General features: G+C 53.1%; 1 protein-coding gene across 3 annotated transcripts in view; it reads left to right on the forward strand.

Moving 5' to 3' along the window:
- Positions 1-8,541: 8,541 nt before the first annotated feature.
- The window catches only part of ttc32 (tetratricopeptide repeat domain 32), a 32,578-nt gene continuing 25,197 nt past the window's right edge, over positions 8,542-15,922 (forward strand). For 2 of the 3 annotated variants that reach the window (XM_072498909.1, XM_072498908.1), the window contains exons 1-2: positions 8,542-8,709; positions 10,816-10,982. In XM_072498909.1, the coding sequence (XP_072355010.1) occupies positions 8,591-8,709; positions 10,816-10,982 (286 nt within the window). In that variant the 5' untranslated portion in view covers positions 8,542-8,590. The remainder of the gene's footprint in view (positions 8,710-10,815; positions 10,983-15,922) is intronic. The other variant, XM_072498905.1, reaches the window with a different exon arrangement.

The following is a 15,922-nucleotide window of genomic DNA, read 5'->3' on the forward strand; positions in this document are numbered from 1 at the left end:
TGCCCTATGGGCACCTGCAGATGACAGGCTGCTCTCCACAAACCAAAAGAGGTTCCACTCCCTGAACATACAGCTCGTGTGTGACCACCAGGTAAAGATAATGCACGTGTGCCCACTTAGCGGGGAGTGTGCATGACAGCTACATCCTGGGGCAGACGGTCAACCCTGCCCTCTTCGAGGAGCATCCCAGGATGGGCGGTTGGCTCTTGGGGGATAAGGGGTATCCACTGAGAACCTGGCTAATGACGTCAGTACGGAGGCCAGAGACCGAAGTGGAGACTCGCTACAACGAGTCTCATGCGGCCACTCGGGCTGGTATTGACAAGTTCATCGGACTCCTCGAGATGCGGTTCCGATGCCTCGACCGCTCCGGAGGTGCTCTCCAGTACACTGGAGGGTCGCCCATTTTGTTGTTGTTTACTGTTTCCTCCACAACCTGGCAGAGCAGCGGGGCGACGAGCTAGAGGTTGGTGACAAGGAACATGTGGCCACCTCGGAGGAGGAGATGGAGAGGAACCTGAGGTCCAGCCAGAGGCTGAAGGACAGACGGCAGTGGTGAGAGTCCGGCAAGCCCGGAGGGCGAGGTAGACCCTCATACTGGCCTGATTCACCTTGGACGTGGCCTTTCCAGCATTTTCTTTTTGGTTTCACCTTGGACATGGCCTGGTCCGTTGTCGCATCATTACCCACCTACCACCCCCAATACCCACTCTCCCAGGGTATGTGTCACATCACCCCAGGGTGCTGGGACTGTATCAGCATTGTCAGTGGGTCACTGTCGAGGGCAGGGGGTTGATGATAGCCCACAGAGAGTTGGCCGCTGGTGCTCAATCTATGCTATAGTCTGACCCCTGCCTGTCTGCAGAGTGCTCGCTCACACCCATCACCTGCACGTGGTGATGCACTGCAGAAGAACGTGACAGAGGCTTCCTACTGGTTGTTGCACAAGGGTATTTATTGTTCAATATATGTCCCCACTTTCGCGATAGCAGCCCCCTATCCACCCACCCCTTCCCTCCCTCAGTGATCCTTGATGTGCTCTAGCCGGATGTCCTCTGGGCCGGAGGGCTCGCCTCACTTGTCGATGGCACATGCACAGCTGTGTCCCGTGTGCTGACCTCAAGACACAGCCTCATCAGAGGGGTGGAACTTGGGAGAGCTGGTGGCCACCGTCGCCGCCCCATGGGATGAGTCTGGGTTGGCACTCAGCACCCTCTCCACCCAATCAGTACCCATAGGGCCCTGTGGTTCACCTTGGGACGGAGGGGCAGCTGGTTCGAGCCCCGGCTGCCCCATCATCATCTGGCTATGCCAGACCTGGCGGCTGCCCATGATCTGCACCATCGTGTTGACGCCCTCAGCAAGGCTCCTCAGTGATTGACTCATGCTATGCAGTGCCTCGGTAATGCCCATCTAAGACTGGGACAAGCTCCACAGCGCCTCGGCCTTTCCTATCAGAGAGCGGGACATGTCATGCAGAACCTCCTCAAAGTCGGCCTGGTACTGGCTGACATCCCCTAATGAGGCACATACTGCCGAGACCCTCAGCCATGCCCGTCACTGACTACACAACGCCTTTGACACCTTCACTCATGGTGCTGACCAGGCTCTCCACTGCGATCGCCAGCCTAGCAGTGTTGGCCTCGGTGCCACTCATTGCCAGCACCATTTCCTGCGCCGGTAGCCTTGGGGACTTCTCCAATCAGCTATGGACCTGCTGGAGTGACGCTAACATCTCCCTCTGAATATCCCAGCCGCTCCCTATCGTCTCCATCAGCTCTGGGTAATCCTGTTCTAGAGGCTCCGCAGCAAGCTGGGACCCAGCTGGGTCAAGGGATCCAGCAAACCTCCAACTGCTGTCTCGCCTGGGGTTCTTGCCTCCACCAGATGTACATCAGCAGCACTGTGGTGCTCACCAGATTTTCCCTCCGAAGCCTGTCCACTAACATTTCCCACCAAGATGTGTGTATCTGCGCTGGTAGAGGGTGGGGATGACAGCTGTGCTGTGTCTATAACGGTTGCATCCTCGGGAGAACTCCTCCGAGGTGTTCTCCTTTGGGTCAGGAGAGGGTGCCACCCAGGATGGGCCGGCGCTGTTGGCTGGGGGGCCTGCGGGAGAATGGACATGTGGTCAGTGGGAGGGATGGGATGGTCAGTAAGGCAATCACTACTCGCGTTTGACAGGCCCTCCGGGTGGTGCCTGGTGGTCCTTCAGCTCTGCGGCCTCTGCCAGCCTCCGCATTGGTGACCGCCCTGTCCTCGGCCACACCAGTCACCTCCAGGGCACGCTCCTCATAGGAGGTGAGGATTCTCAAGTCTGGCACTCCACCGCCAGTCTGAGCCCCCTCCCACCGATTACGGGAGAGTTTTTCCTGAGGAGACACCGAGAGGGCATTGTTATCCACACGCATGGTTCACAATTGGGGGGGGGATGGATATGAAGGGAGGGTTGGGGTGGGTGGAGGGAGTTCTGAAGGTGGAGGGATGGTTGGGGGTTGTCTGGGGGGATGCTCCCCTGGGGTGGGGGGGGGGGACGTTGGTGTGTACTTACTCGTGCTGCCCAGTTTTGGTCGTTGACCTTCCAACACTGGAGGCCAGTCCTCCTGGTCACACTGCCTGAGCTGACTGCTGCCACCACCTTGGCCCAGGAAGCACTGGCTGCCTTGTTGCTGACTCTCCGGGACCACTGGGGGAACAGGACATCCCTCTTGGCCTCCACCGTGCCCAGGTGCCTGCCCAGGTCAGCATTGTTGCGAGCTGGCTGGGGTTGGCTGAGCAAGTGCAGTTTTAAGTGCTGCTTGACCTTATTAGCAAGGGGCTGGAGATCGTGGTCCTGGCGAATCAGCTGGCGAGCCGGCAATCAGGGCGAGAAGCCCGTGAGGCTTCGTTAAGTGGACCAGGGGGAACAAAACTTGTCGCTGGGGTCAGAGCGGCTCTGAACACCGGCAGAAATAAACATCACCGCACGGGAGCCTGAGCTTAACCTGATTAGCCGCCCTTCCCCGCCCCCCTACCTACCCACTCCGTTCGAGTGACGGAGACAGGTGCACCGGGGCCTAGCTATTATTTTTGGTGTGTTTTTGTTGTTGTTGTGTTTTAGTGTTGAATGGTGTTGCCGGCCACGCCGGACAAGTGCCAGGAAACCCGCGACAATTCCCGATCACTAGCACACTTGGAAATTGTTAAACTAGAAAGAGTGCAGAAGAGATTTATGAGGATGCTACCTCTTGAGTTATAAGGAGAGGCTGGATAGGCTGGGACTTTTTTCTCTGGAGCGTAGGAGGCTTAGGGGTGATCTTATGGAGGTCTATGAAATTATGAGGAGCATAGATAAGGTAGATAGTTGATATCTTTTCCCAAAGGTAGAGGAGTCTACAACATTGGTTTAAGATGAGAGGAAAGAGATGCAAAAGAGACCAGCGATGTTGGCCGCCGTGGCGGCAGCCGCTAATGTCCATGTTGCCCTGGATGAGGAGGAGGATGAGGAGCGTGCCAGAGAGGCGGCGCAGGCTGCCGCAGAGGGGCAGGCGGCAGCCGACCAGGCTGGAGGGACACCTGACCGACAGGACGAGGAGGGGGAGGAGGACGTCGCGGCCCCACGGCAACGGAGGCACCCGAAGGCGCCCCGTGTGTCCCGGCCCCGGCTGTCATACCAGGACCTCATGGACCGGGAATGCAGGAGGAGACTACGGATGAGCCGGGAAACTGTGGCACACATCTGCCACCTGCTAGCACACCTGTCACCGCGTGGCACTGGCGGGGGACACCCTCTCCCCGTGTCCGTCAAGGTTACGGTGGCCCTGAACATTTATGCAACGGAGTCATTCCAGGCACCGAGTGGGGACCTGTCCGGCATATCGCAGACATGGGTGCATCCGGGCAGTGACAGGCGCCCTATATGCCATTGCGCACCGCTACATCCGCTTCCCTGTGGACCGGGCCAGACAAGATGCCGGGCCATGGGCTTCTCTGCCGTGGCCGGGTTCCCCATGGTCCAGGGCGCGATCGATGGGATGCACGTCGCCGTGCGGCCACCTGCAGATAACGGCCGTGTTCACCAATAGGAAGGGGACCTATTCGATGAACATACAGGTGGTCTGCGACCACCGCATGATGATCCTGCACGTCTGCGCCCATTACCCGGGCAGTGTACACGACTCATACGTGTTGTCGCGGTCATACACCCCTGGCATGTATGAGGGACGCCATCCCCGGCTGAGGGGCTGGTTGCTGGGCGACAGGGGCTACCCATTGCGATCGTGGCTGATGACGCCTATACGGAGGCCACGCAATGAGGCGGAGAACCGCTACAATGATGCCCATGTAGCGACAAGGGGAGTGAGAGAAGTGCTTTGGCGTGCTGAAGATGCGTTTCAGGTGCCTTGGGGCGCCCTCCAGTATCGGTTAGATAGGGTCGGCCGCATCATTGTGGTGTGCTGCGTCCTGCACAATAAAGCCCAGCAGAGGGTCGATGTGCCGCAGGCAGAGGACGGCGGAGTGGAGGAGCAGCAGGAAGAGGCGCAGTCCTCCACAGATGAGGGGGATGGGGGCAACGGTTAGGGCAGACGGGCACGATTTCTGGCGGGTGGCTGTCCACCGTTACCGGCTGGCCCAGCGGGCACGGGACAGGCTGATAGACGCCCGCTTCACTGACTAGATGGGCGTGGGAATCGGGTAGTATGGCCACAGACCGCACACCATGGCAACACCCGACCACCCACACCCCCCACCCATCCACCCACCCAGCACCCTCACCCCCCTCCCCAACACCACCCCCCCACCCGCATGCACACCACCCCCCCATTGCCGATCCACCTGCGGCACAAAGGCCGGGCTCACACAGTTGCCGGTGGACACGTGTCTATTGCAGGCCATGGAGGATGATACAAAGTCTTACAACACCAGGTTAAAGTCCAACGTTGGACTTTAACCTGGTGTTGTAAGACTTCGTACTGTGCTCACCCCAGTCCAACGCCGGCATCTCCACATCACGGCTACCAACGACACCGCAAACTGCCGGCTCAAAGTGGAGAGGATCTCCAGGAAGATCGCGCATATAGACACTGACATTAAGTTTCTACAAAGATGCAAGAAAGCAGACAAGATCCCGAAAGGGCTACAGATCACAAACCCACTCAAGTCGACCTACAACACAGACTTCGCTGAGAGACTCTGCCGTCGCACCTCTCTCACACTCCTCAACCACCTCGTACACCAGCTCTACAGCAGACGACGCAACCTGGAAACCAAGAGTTGGACTTTAACCTGGTGTTGTAAGACTTCGTACTGTGCTCACCCCAGTCCAACGCCGGCATCTCCACATCATGGAGGATGATGACAACCCGCCCTGCGATGAGCTCCTGGCTCCACATCGTTGGACTATATCTGACCCATGGCCACAGTACCACCATCCACCCGGACCATCCCTGCATGCGGCTGTGACACTGCAGCGCACGGTCCCGTCCGCTGCCCGGGGGGATGTTGATGGCGGCCCAGGGGGAAGGGGGCAGACTCACCTGGGGCTGAGGTAAGACCACCCCTCACACACACACTTGCGCTCAACGTACATGACACCCCCGCACGCTTTGGACAGAGCTCAAAGGCAGCCTCTGTAGGTGTAACATTGACTTTAATAACGAAAGGAGTTCATGCACGTGCCCTAGCCCCTAAAACTCATCTGTGCCCTGCACCCGTGCCAACTTACTCGGTGCCTAATTGTTTGGCCTTAAGGGCCCTTTGACTACGCCTAGGTGGTTCCCCAGACGGTACAGCAGCACTGGAGGTGGACTCCTGTGATTCCTGCCCTCTGACACGGGATCCCTTTGGCGGCCGTTTCCTGGGGCATCCTGGCCTAGATGGGCCAGGCTGCGGCCCGGGCGACTGGGATGGCGAGCTGCCAGCCTGTCCTGCCCGTTGCCCACCCGATGCACCTGGGACGGAAGGGGGGGAGCCCGAGGTGTTCCGGGACCTCCCTTACAATGGGACCCGGAACAGGCCCCAGCACCTCCTCCTCCCTCGGGGTGCCCGATGGCCCCCAGGCCTCTACATGGGTGGGGGATGCGAACGGACTGGCCCCGACATCTGGCGCTGCCAGTCCCAGAGGCCCCTGCTGGTATCGACAGGGGTCTGCAGGTTTGCAGCCATGGAGCTCAGGGGGTTGGCAATCCCTGTCTGTGACTGTGCGACGCCGGCTCGCACATGGGCAATGGCGCCGATGCCCTCAGCGTTGGCCTGCTGAGACTTGCCATGGCCTGCTGAGACTGGACCATGGCCTTCAGAGACTGTGCCACGGAGTTGAGCCCCTCTGCCACCTGCCGCTGGCTCATGGCCTCTTGTGAGAGGGCAGCCATGTCCTGGGCCACAGACGCCGCCTGCACGGAAAGCCCCAGGCCTCGCAAACCGCTCCCCATGTCTGACACCGTCGCACCCATTGGCTCCACCGCGGATGCCACCCGTGAGGTGTCGGCCTGGGTGGCACGGATGACCGGCACCACTCCCAGCTCCTGGACACGGGTGGACTCCTCCACCTGCGACTGCAGCCGCCGCAAGCTGGCCGTCACCCTCTTCGCTCGTCTCCGGTTCGGTGGTTGCATCGGACGTATGGGTGGGTGTGGTAACTCCAGGAACCCGGGATCCATCTGGGCGGCAGATGTTCGCTTGCGCCGGGCTGCCCTCCGACCGCCCGGCCCCTCTGCTGCTCCTACCTCCACCTGCTGTACCGGGACGGCTGTGTTGTGCGCACCAGTGAGTGTGTCAGACGCCTCATCACTAAAGTGCCCAACCGAGGTGAGCGTCTCTGCGATGGTGGAGGGTGTTGGTGACAGCAGTGGCGTTGTGTCGTGCGCATCGTCCGACTCTGAGTCCATGGCACTTTGGGGTGGCGGTTCGTCTCCGCCCATCCAATCTGTGTCACTGTCCTGTATTTCAGTTTCCTGGGTAGGGGTGTCCTGGGTAGGGGTGTCCTGGGTTGTGGTTTCGTGGCTCGGCTGTGACGGGGGCCTGTGGCTGCCCCTCTCGTCGCTGGGTGGAATACGCCTGCATCGCCGCACCCGCATGAGACGGGGGCGCCGTCTCCCTGTTGCTCCAGGTCTCTCCGTCTCCGAGGGGCATCGTGCGGGCGTCGCATGCCAGAGGGTCCGGGTCTCTCCGTCTCCCGTGGTCTCCGAGGGGCATCGTGCGGGCGTCGCATGCCAGAGGGTCCGGGTTCTCTCCGTCTCCCGTGGTCTCCGAGGGGCATCATGCGGGCGGTCTGCATCTGCGGGGATGGGTGCCTCGACGTTTGCTCCTGCGATACACAATGAAGCATGCATGGTTAGACACGCAGGCAGTGATTAGGTGATATGGGGGAGGGGGATATGGGGGAGGGGGGATATGGGGACGGGCTATCGGTGGCTCACTTGTTGGTGGGCCCCCGACCTCTACATCAGCAACCTCCCGGTCCTCAGGTCCGCCAGCCAGTTCCAGGGCCCTTCCCTCATGTTCGGTCAGTGGCCTCTCATCAGCTGGGCCTCCTCCAGTCCTCACATGCTCCCTGGTGTTGTGTGCGCGCTTCTCCTGTGGGGGGTGGTGGCAGGGGTAAGAGGCAACAGTGTTAGACAGGTATATGAATGCACGCCATCGGTTGCGCATGTATTGCAGAGGTGAAGGTTAGGGCTGGATTCACTTGGGGAAATGGGGGATATGGGGGAGGGGGGATATGGGGAGGGGGATATGGGGAGGGGGGGGATATGGATATCGGGCTGGGGGGGGGGGCTCACCCTGGCTGCCCTGACCTGGCACTGGGTGCCTGTCCGTGGTGTCAGGGCCACAGCGCTGACGGCCTCTGCCACCTCCCTCCACAGACGCCGGCTGTGGCGTGGGGCGACTCTGCGGCCGTGTCCGGGATACAGGGCCTCCCTCCTCTGCTCCACTGCGTCCAGGAGCGCCTGAATGTCGCGGGACTGGAACCTCGGGGCTGAGTAGCGGCGGCCATCCGGTCGGGTCTTCTGGTCGGGTGGGGGTAGCAGCGCGTCTTTTGAGCCGTCACGCCGTGCGGCGTGCATGACGCCGCACGGCGTGAACCACGTGAGCCAGCGCGGATCCCGTTACGTCGCTGCTAGCCCATTCTGGGCCGGAGACTGGGTGGCGTGATGCAGGTGGGATTTGCGCCGTTTTTGGCGCCGGTCGGCAGACATCGCGCCGATAACGGAGAATTTCACCCCAGCAGTGGTGAGCATCTGGAAAGGGCTGCCAGAGGCAGCGGTAGAGGCGGGTACAATTTTGTATTTTAAAAAGCAGTTAGACAGTTACATGTGCAGGGTGGGTATAGAGGGATATGGGCCAAATGCAGGCAAGTGGGACTAGCTTAGTGATAGAAACTGGCCAGCATGGTCAAGCTGGGCCGAAGGGCCTGTTTCCATGCTGTAAACATCTATGACTCTATAACTGAGCTGTTTTAAAATAAAAATGCAATATTTCAAGCCCCCTCTGGATCCCTCAGAACTGAACATATACATGCATTGTGAATGGGTGAAATGCAGCAGGTGAAGCCCGCGCCTCCCCCACTGATGTAATCCCGGAAGGAGGCCTGGCTCTTGCAGGAAGGGAGAATATGGACTGTCGGGCTGTTCTGAGAGAAGCGGAGCTCCAATTCCACAAGGAGAACTTCAGAACCGCAGAGGAATTCTACACCAAGTTCATTCATATTTGCACGGCGGGGGAATGGAAAAAGTGAGTCTGGCCTTTAGACGCAGCCAGGAGGACTTGGGACTGTGAAGAGAGCGACTGTACTGTGGCCGTGGAATCTCCCCCTCCCCCAGCTGCAAAGGGTGGGGGGGGGGGGGGTGACACTAGTGATAAACAACAACCTCACCCAGCTACAGTAAAACCAGTGAACTGCAGCTCAGACTTCTAATTTACAGATTCCCCCCGCCTAGATTACATCCGAAATTAATACATGACGCTGGTTGAGTTGTTCATTTGAAGTGCGTATTTGCCGCCTTTATTTAAATAATCATTGTTCACCCTTTTGTCAAATTGTTGTCACTTGTACTTTAAAAAACATGAGAGTACGGTATTTGCAGATTATAATTCGGTTTCCTCCACACCGCAGAGACCCTGGGCGGGATTCTCCACCCCCACGCCGAAGTGGCCGCGCCGTCGTACGGCCCCGGTCCCGACCGATTCAGGCCCTGACAATGGGCCAGTATCGGGGCCGCATCATCTTCCCGCGCCAGGCCTTGCCGCCCGCGTAAAAGCGGCGCCGCATAACGGACATCATCCGCGCATGCGTGGTTGCCGTCCTGTCCAAATCCGCCCCGCAAGAAGATGGGGGACGGATCTTGCGGGGCCGCGGAAGGAAGGAGGTCCTCCTTCAGAGAGGACGGCCCGACGATCGGTGGGCACCGATCGCGGGCCACCCCACATTCCAGGTGAAGCCACTGGTGCAGGATCCCCCCTCGCCCCCCACAGGCCGCCCCCCACCCCCCCCCCCCCCCCCCCCCCCAGCGTTCACGCACCGCCCACGACTGCAGCGACCAGGTGTGGAAGGCGCCGGGGGGAACCCGCCGTTTTGGCCTGGCCGCTCGGCCCATCCGGGCCTCAGAATAGCGGGGGCGCCGGAGAATCGCCATTTTGCGTGTCTCCGGCCTGCGACCCGCGAAACTCGACCGGGCCGTTCCCGCCGCTTGGGAGGGCGTCGGACCGGCGTCCCCGGAAATTTTGGCGGCCCAGGCGATTCTCCCAACCGGCGTGGGAGTGGAGAATCGTGCCCCCTGACTCATTTTCTTTCATCATCCCATTCCCACTCTGACCTTTCTAATTCTCTCCTCAGCCTCCTATACTTTTCTCATGACACTGAACAGAAGTTCCATGAACAGCACCTTCCTTTTGATTGGTCGCTTTACGATTTTGAGATTCAACAGGGAAATCAACAATTTCAGATCATAACCACTGCTCCCATTTTGTTTTCAGACAAAATGTACTGGCCATAATGTTTCTGCTGTTACGTTTTGATCTCCTCCGGACCAGTCTTTTGGTTTCCTTTAGCCGTCCTTTTACCAAAGCCTTTTTGCCTTGCACCATTATCCCTTTTGCCACTCAATAATCTCGCCTGCATTCCAACTATTACAGACCTTTCTTTTTGTTCTCTCCCTGTCCCATCCTATGCCGCCGGGAAATCCACGGACAGGGGTGCACTGCAGGCGGGAACAGAGAATCTCAACGGCAGGAGAATTCCCATTGAAGCCACCCCGTGCCGTCGGGAAACCCGTGGGTGGGAGTGCGCTGCCAGTAGGACCAGAGAATTCCACCGGCCGTTAACTCTGTTTCTCTCTCCTCAGAAGCTGGTTGAACTCTGAATATTTCTGGGATTTTCTGATTTTATTATGCATTACCATTGCTTTTGTTTTCTATACTTTCCAATCAGATAGTTGTTCTTCTTGAGTGTCTGTTGAATATTTATACAGCAAGTTGAATTTAAAAAAATAAATCGAGTGAAGCAATCAAAATCCCATTTAACTTTCTTTTTCAATCGTCATCTGTACAAAATAGGGTTAAATATTTCCTGATTACAAGTACAGTCGCTAGTACTCAGCTTAGTAAAGTATAGCCGGTTCTGCCTCATACCGAGGGCACAGGGTGCATTTGATCTCAAGATAAAAGTGGCTGTTTCTGAGTTATCCCATCTGCTAAAAGCACATATAAAAGTTTGGCCACATAGTGCATCGTATTTTCCAATCATTTATTGCAATTTAAAGTTCGAGAATTACTCCATAGGTTGTAATATTGATGCTAATAATATCTTAGTAACTAATGCTACTTTTTTTTCTTGTTCAGTAAATGCTGTGCTGAGGATCTGGCTAATGCATACAACAACAGAGGCCAAATCAAGTACTTAAGAGTAGACTTTTATGAAGCCATGGATGATTACACATTAGCAATTCAAAACAAAGAGGATTTTGAAGTTCCTTATTATAATCGAGGGCTGATACATTATAGACTGGGTAATGTTTTGTTTTACATTTCACATGTGTTTCTATTGTAGGATATTGAAATAACATCAACCTTGTCAGGTTAGATTGTTAATCATATATTTTTGATATCAACTGTTTTAAATTCTGACTTTAAATTATATCTTGCTATACTTTTGATCAGACTGGTAGTTCGGCATTGGTAAAGATGTCCTATGTTCTTGAATGTCTTTGCCCTCCTCCTCCAGAGTCTTGTATTGTTTGTCACATTTGCCTTAGTTCTGATCAAATGTCATTCAGAGGCTGTTTTGATACTGACGCCCAAGAAGAAACTCCAGCAATTGAATGAACCCATCAACACCAATGTACTTCTCTGAACAGAAAGAGCCTTTGTCAAAGATCTCTTTCGAGATTTCCTGAAAAAACTGATTTAGCATTGCATCCTCAGTAATGGATGTTATGGTTAGCTTGTTTAAGATAGTGACTGCCTCCTTTTTTAAATTCATTTATTTATTGCCCATCCCTTGTTGCCCTTCAGAAGGTGGTGGTGAGTTGCCTTCTTGAACCGCTGCAGTCTTTGAGGTGTAGGTACACTGACTGTGCTGTTGGGAGGGAGTTCCAGGATGTTGTCCCAGCGACATTGAAGGAGTGGCGATAGTTTTCCAAGTCAAGGTGGTGAGTGACTTGGAGGGAAACCCCTTAGCTTGGTGGGGTTCCCAGATGTCTGCTCCTGTTGTCCTTCCAGATGGTAGCGGTCGTGGGTTTGGAAGGTGTTGTCTAAGGAACCTTGGTGAGTTACTGCAGTGTATCTTGTAGATGGTACACACGGCTGCCACTGTTTGTCGGTGGTGGAGGGTTTGAATGTTTGTGGAAGGGGGAGCATTCAAGTGGGCTGCTTTGTCCTGGATGGTGTTGAGGTTCTTGAGTGTTGTTGGAGCTGCACTCATCCAGGCAAGTGGAGAGTATTCCATTACACTTCTCACTAGTGCCTTATAGATGGTGGACAGTCTTTGGGGGGTCAGGAGGTGAGTTACTCGCCGTAGGATTCCTACTCTTTGACCTGCCCTGATAGCCACAGTATTAATATGGCTAGTCCAGTTCAGTTTCTGATCAATGGTAACCCCCCAGGATGTTGATTGTGAGGGATTCAGCGATGGTAATGATATTGAAAGTCATGGGGCAGTGGTTACATCCACTCTTTTAGGAGATGGTCATTGCCTGGCACTTGTATGGCGAGAATGTAACTTGCCACTGTTAGCCCAAGCCTGGATATTGTCCAGATCTTGCTGCATTTGAACATGGACTGCTTCAGTATCTGAGGAATCATGAATGGTGCTGAACATTGTGCAGTTATCCGCAAATATACCCACTTCTCACCTTACGATGGAAGGGAGATCATTGATGAAGCAGCTGAAGATGGTTAGGTCTAGGACACTACCCTGAGGAACTCCTGCAGTGATGCCCTGGAGTTGATATGATTGACCTCCAACCACCATAACCATCTTTGGTCCCAGGTTCAATTCCGACTTGGGTCACTGTCTGTGCGGAGTCTGCACATCCTCCCCGTGTGTGCGTGGGTTTCCTCCGGGTGCTCCAGTTTCCTCCCACAGTCCAAAGATGTACAGGTTAGGTGGATTGGCCATGATAAATTGCCCTTAGTGTCCAAAATTGCCCTTAGTGTTGGGTGGGGTTACTGGGTTATGGGGATAGGGTGGAGGTGTTGATCTTGGGTAGGGTGCTCTTTCCAAGAGCCGGTGCAGACTCAATGGGCCGAATGGCCTCCTTCTGCACTGTAAATTCTATGATCTATGATCTTCCTTTGTGCCAGGTATGACTCCAACTAGCAGAGAGTTTTCCCCTGATTCCCATTGACTCCAGTTTAGCTAGGGCTCCTTGATGCCACACTCGGTCAAATGCTGCCACGCTCATCTCACCTCTGGCATTCAGCTCTTTTGTCCATGTTTGAACCAAGGCTGTAATGAGGTCAAGAGCTGAGTGACCCTGACGGAACCCAAACTGAGCATCCGTGAGCAGATTATTGCTGAGTAAGTGCCGCTTGATAGCACCGTTAATGACTCCTTCCATCACTTTGCTGATGATGGAGAGTAGACTGATAGGGCAGTAATTGGCTGGGTTGGATTTGTCCTGTTTCTTGTGTACAGGACACACCTGGGAACTTTCCAAATTACCAGGTAGATGCCAGTGTTGTAGCTGTACTGGAACAGCTTGGCTAGGTGTGCGGCAAATTCTGGATAACAAGTCTTCGGTACTATTGCCGGTATATTGTCAGGGCCCACAGCCTTTGCAGTATCCAATGCCTTCAGCTGTTTCTTGATATCAATTGTAGCCACCACTCTAACTCTTAGATGCAGCACTAGCTGAAGCAGGATTATTTCATTATACCTTAAGCTCAGTACAAGACCAGGCTCCAAATGAGCAAAGAACAATGCTAATGGGGAGACGGTGGCATAGTGGTAATGTCACTGGGCAAGTAATCCAGAGGCCTAGGATAACGCTTAGGGGACATGGGTTCAAATTCCACTGCAGCTGAGAAATTTAAATTCAATTAATTTTTAAAATCTGGAATTGCAAAGTAATCTCGGTAATGGTAACTTTGATTGTTATGAAAACCTATCTGCTTCACTAATCTCCTTCCGGGAATGAAATCTGCTACCCTTACCTGACTCCATATCCACAGCAATGTAGTTGCCTCTTAACCACTCTCTGATATGGCCTTGCAAGATAACTCAGATCAAGGGCAATTAAGGATGGGCACAAATGCTGACCTTACCAGCAATGGCTTCATCCATGAAATATTTTTTAAAAACCTAATGATCCTTTTATTGTAGTCAAGTCACCAGAACCAATGATTTCAGAGAGACTTTCCATCTTCTTTGAAGAGGAAAAGGAAAAGACGAAAGAAGAAACTATGGAGAAGGCATTCACACTTCAGGTCATGAATTAGCAGGCATTAATATGAGAGTAACCTAGTTCATAATTTCTTCAATTAATTTATTCTGGGCTTGAACACAAAGATCCTGAATCAATTAATGATCTTGTAGATAGTCCTTCCGGTCGCATTTGTTGCAGAGTTTTCACACTGCAGAGTGATCATTCCCAGGAAGGCTTTCGCAAAAATAATTTGCTTGAGTTATAATGAAATAATCCTGCTTCAGCTAGTGCTGCAACTAAGAGTTAGAGTGGTGGCTCCACATGATACCAAGAAACAGCTAAAGGCATTGGATATTGCAAAGGCTGTGGGCCCTGACGCTTTAGCAAAAATAATTTGGTGCAACGAATGGGTATTCACAGGTGGTTAAGTACGATTCTATTAGCTACTCGGCTGTTCTTCTGAGGCCGCTGCTTAAGTGCGCCCAGGGAAAATTAGGTTAATTGTTGATGCTTGTAAATTGGCGACGTAAATGAGAGACAGTGGCCGGAATTCTATGGCCGTTGGGATTCTCTTTTCCCGTCGGCAGCGTTCCCCTAGCCTGCGAGTTTCCTGCCGGCGTTGGGCAGCTTCAGTGGGAAATCCCATTGACAAACGGCGGAATAGAAGATCCTGCCGCCAGCGAACAGCACGCCATTGAGAAACATGCGGCTGGGGGACTGGAGATTCCCACCCAGTAAATTGCTTATAAATCTAGTTCAGAAGAGTGGATGAGGAGTGTAGATCACTAATGAAAAGGAATTTAGAAGAGATCTTCTTAGAAACTGTGAAGTGTTTCCTCTCTTAGCTTTTCCCTTCTAGATCCCAAGCTTAACCAACAGTTACTTTTAATCGCGCCACCCTTACTTCTCCTTCATACATTGAAATTCTTAATTATCCTACCTCTAAGTGGAACTTCCATGTCTCCTTGCTGAACCTGCTACTGTTATCTTATATTGTTCCGTGTTAAGTAATGGGTTAAGAGACATTGCAATTAGTTGTCTCATTTATGTTAAGTATCCATTAATTGACACTGATATGTAAAGGGGCTTCAGGTGGCCTCTGTCAGGTGATGTATAGTTAGAGTTTTGTGCAAAGGCAGTTGGAATTAAATAAATGGGTGTTTGTGAAAAAGGAACAGAACTTTAGACTCTTCATATCACAGCAACTAAAACGTCTAACATTCCGAACATTTGTTTTCCTATGACAACTCTTAATTCTTCATGAAGCCTAAATCAATCCAAGACTTCACCCAGATATTCCACCAGCTGCCTTATTTTTCTGGACAAGAAAAAAGATAGAAATTGTTTGATAGTTGATCCTTCATTCACATCTGGCCTTTCGCAATCTTTCTTTATTTGACAATATTTTTAAGACCAGAACTCCTCTGAACTTTTGTCTCATTCCTTGTAAGCTCTAAGAAATTTCCTATATGCTCTTCTTCATCCCTACGTTTCTAGTGTGTTGAGAACATAGTACTGGTGTGTGCTGTAACTCCCCCTTAACAATTGTGAAAATTTGAGTCTTTCTTTTCACTTTCCTTCTCTTTGGCCATTTAATTCTTCCTTTTTCTAATTCACTTTGTTTTCTCTTTTACTCTTTATAGCTTTGGTGATATCCTACACTGTTGATCTTGGTGCTTTGTTCCTTATTGAGAAACTAACATATAAAAAGACCCCTAAAGGCTACTTCCTACTGTGTGGCTCCTTCTTATTGCTGAGACAGTGACTATTATTCCAAAAAAATCAGTGCTATCTTCTGTAAAGTAGGACTGATTTTGCCAGTCCTTTGAGGAGAGTGCACAGTCTGCCATCTAGTGGCTAGGCAGAAGTTTGTTGTCATTGGCGAGTGAGCTCACTGCAAGGAACGTTGAGATTTATCATGCAGTTGAGAGTTCACTTTGATTAAGGCCATTGTGCTTTTTATTAAAAGTATTTATTTGCTTGAAGAAGATTTTGATTGAGGTGAAAATGTAATTTGTTTGTTTATTTAAAATTTCGCTGCAAAGATGTCACAATTTTATAACATTTTGTGATAATTCATA

The sequence above is a fragment of the Scyliorhinus torazame genome, chromosome 4, assembly GCF_047496885.1.
Source record: "Scyliorhinus torazame isolate Kashiwa2021f chromosome 4, sScyTor2.1, whole genome shotgun sequence".
Lineage (NCBI taxonomy): Eukaryota > Metazoa > Chordata > Chondrichthyes > Carcharhiniformes > Scyliorhinidae > Scyliorhinus > Scyliorhinus torazame.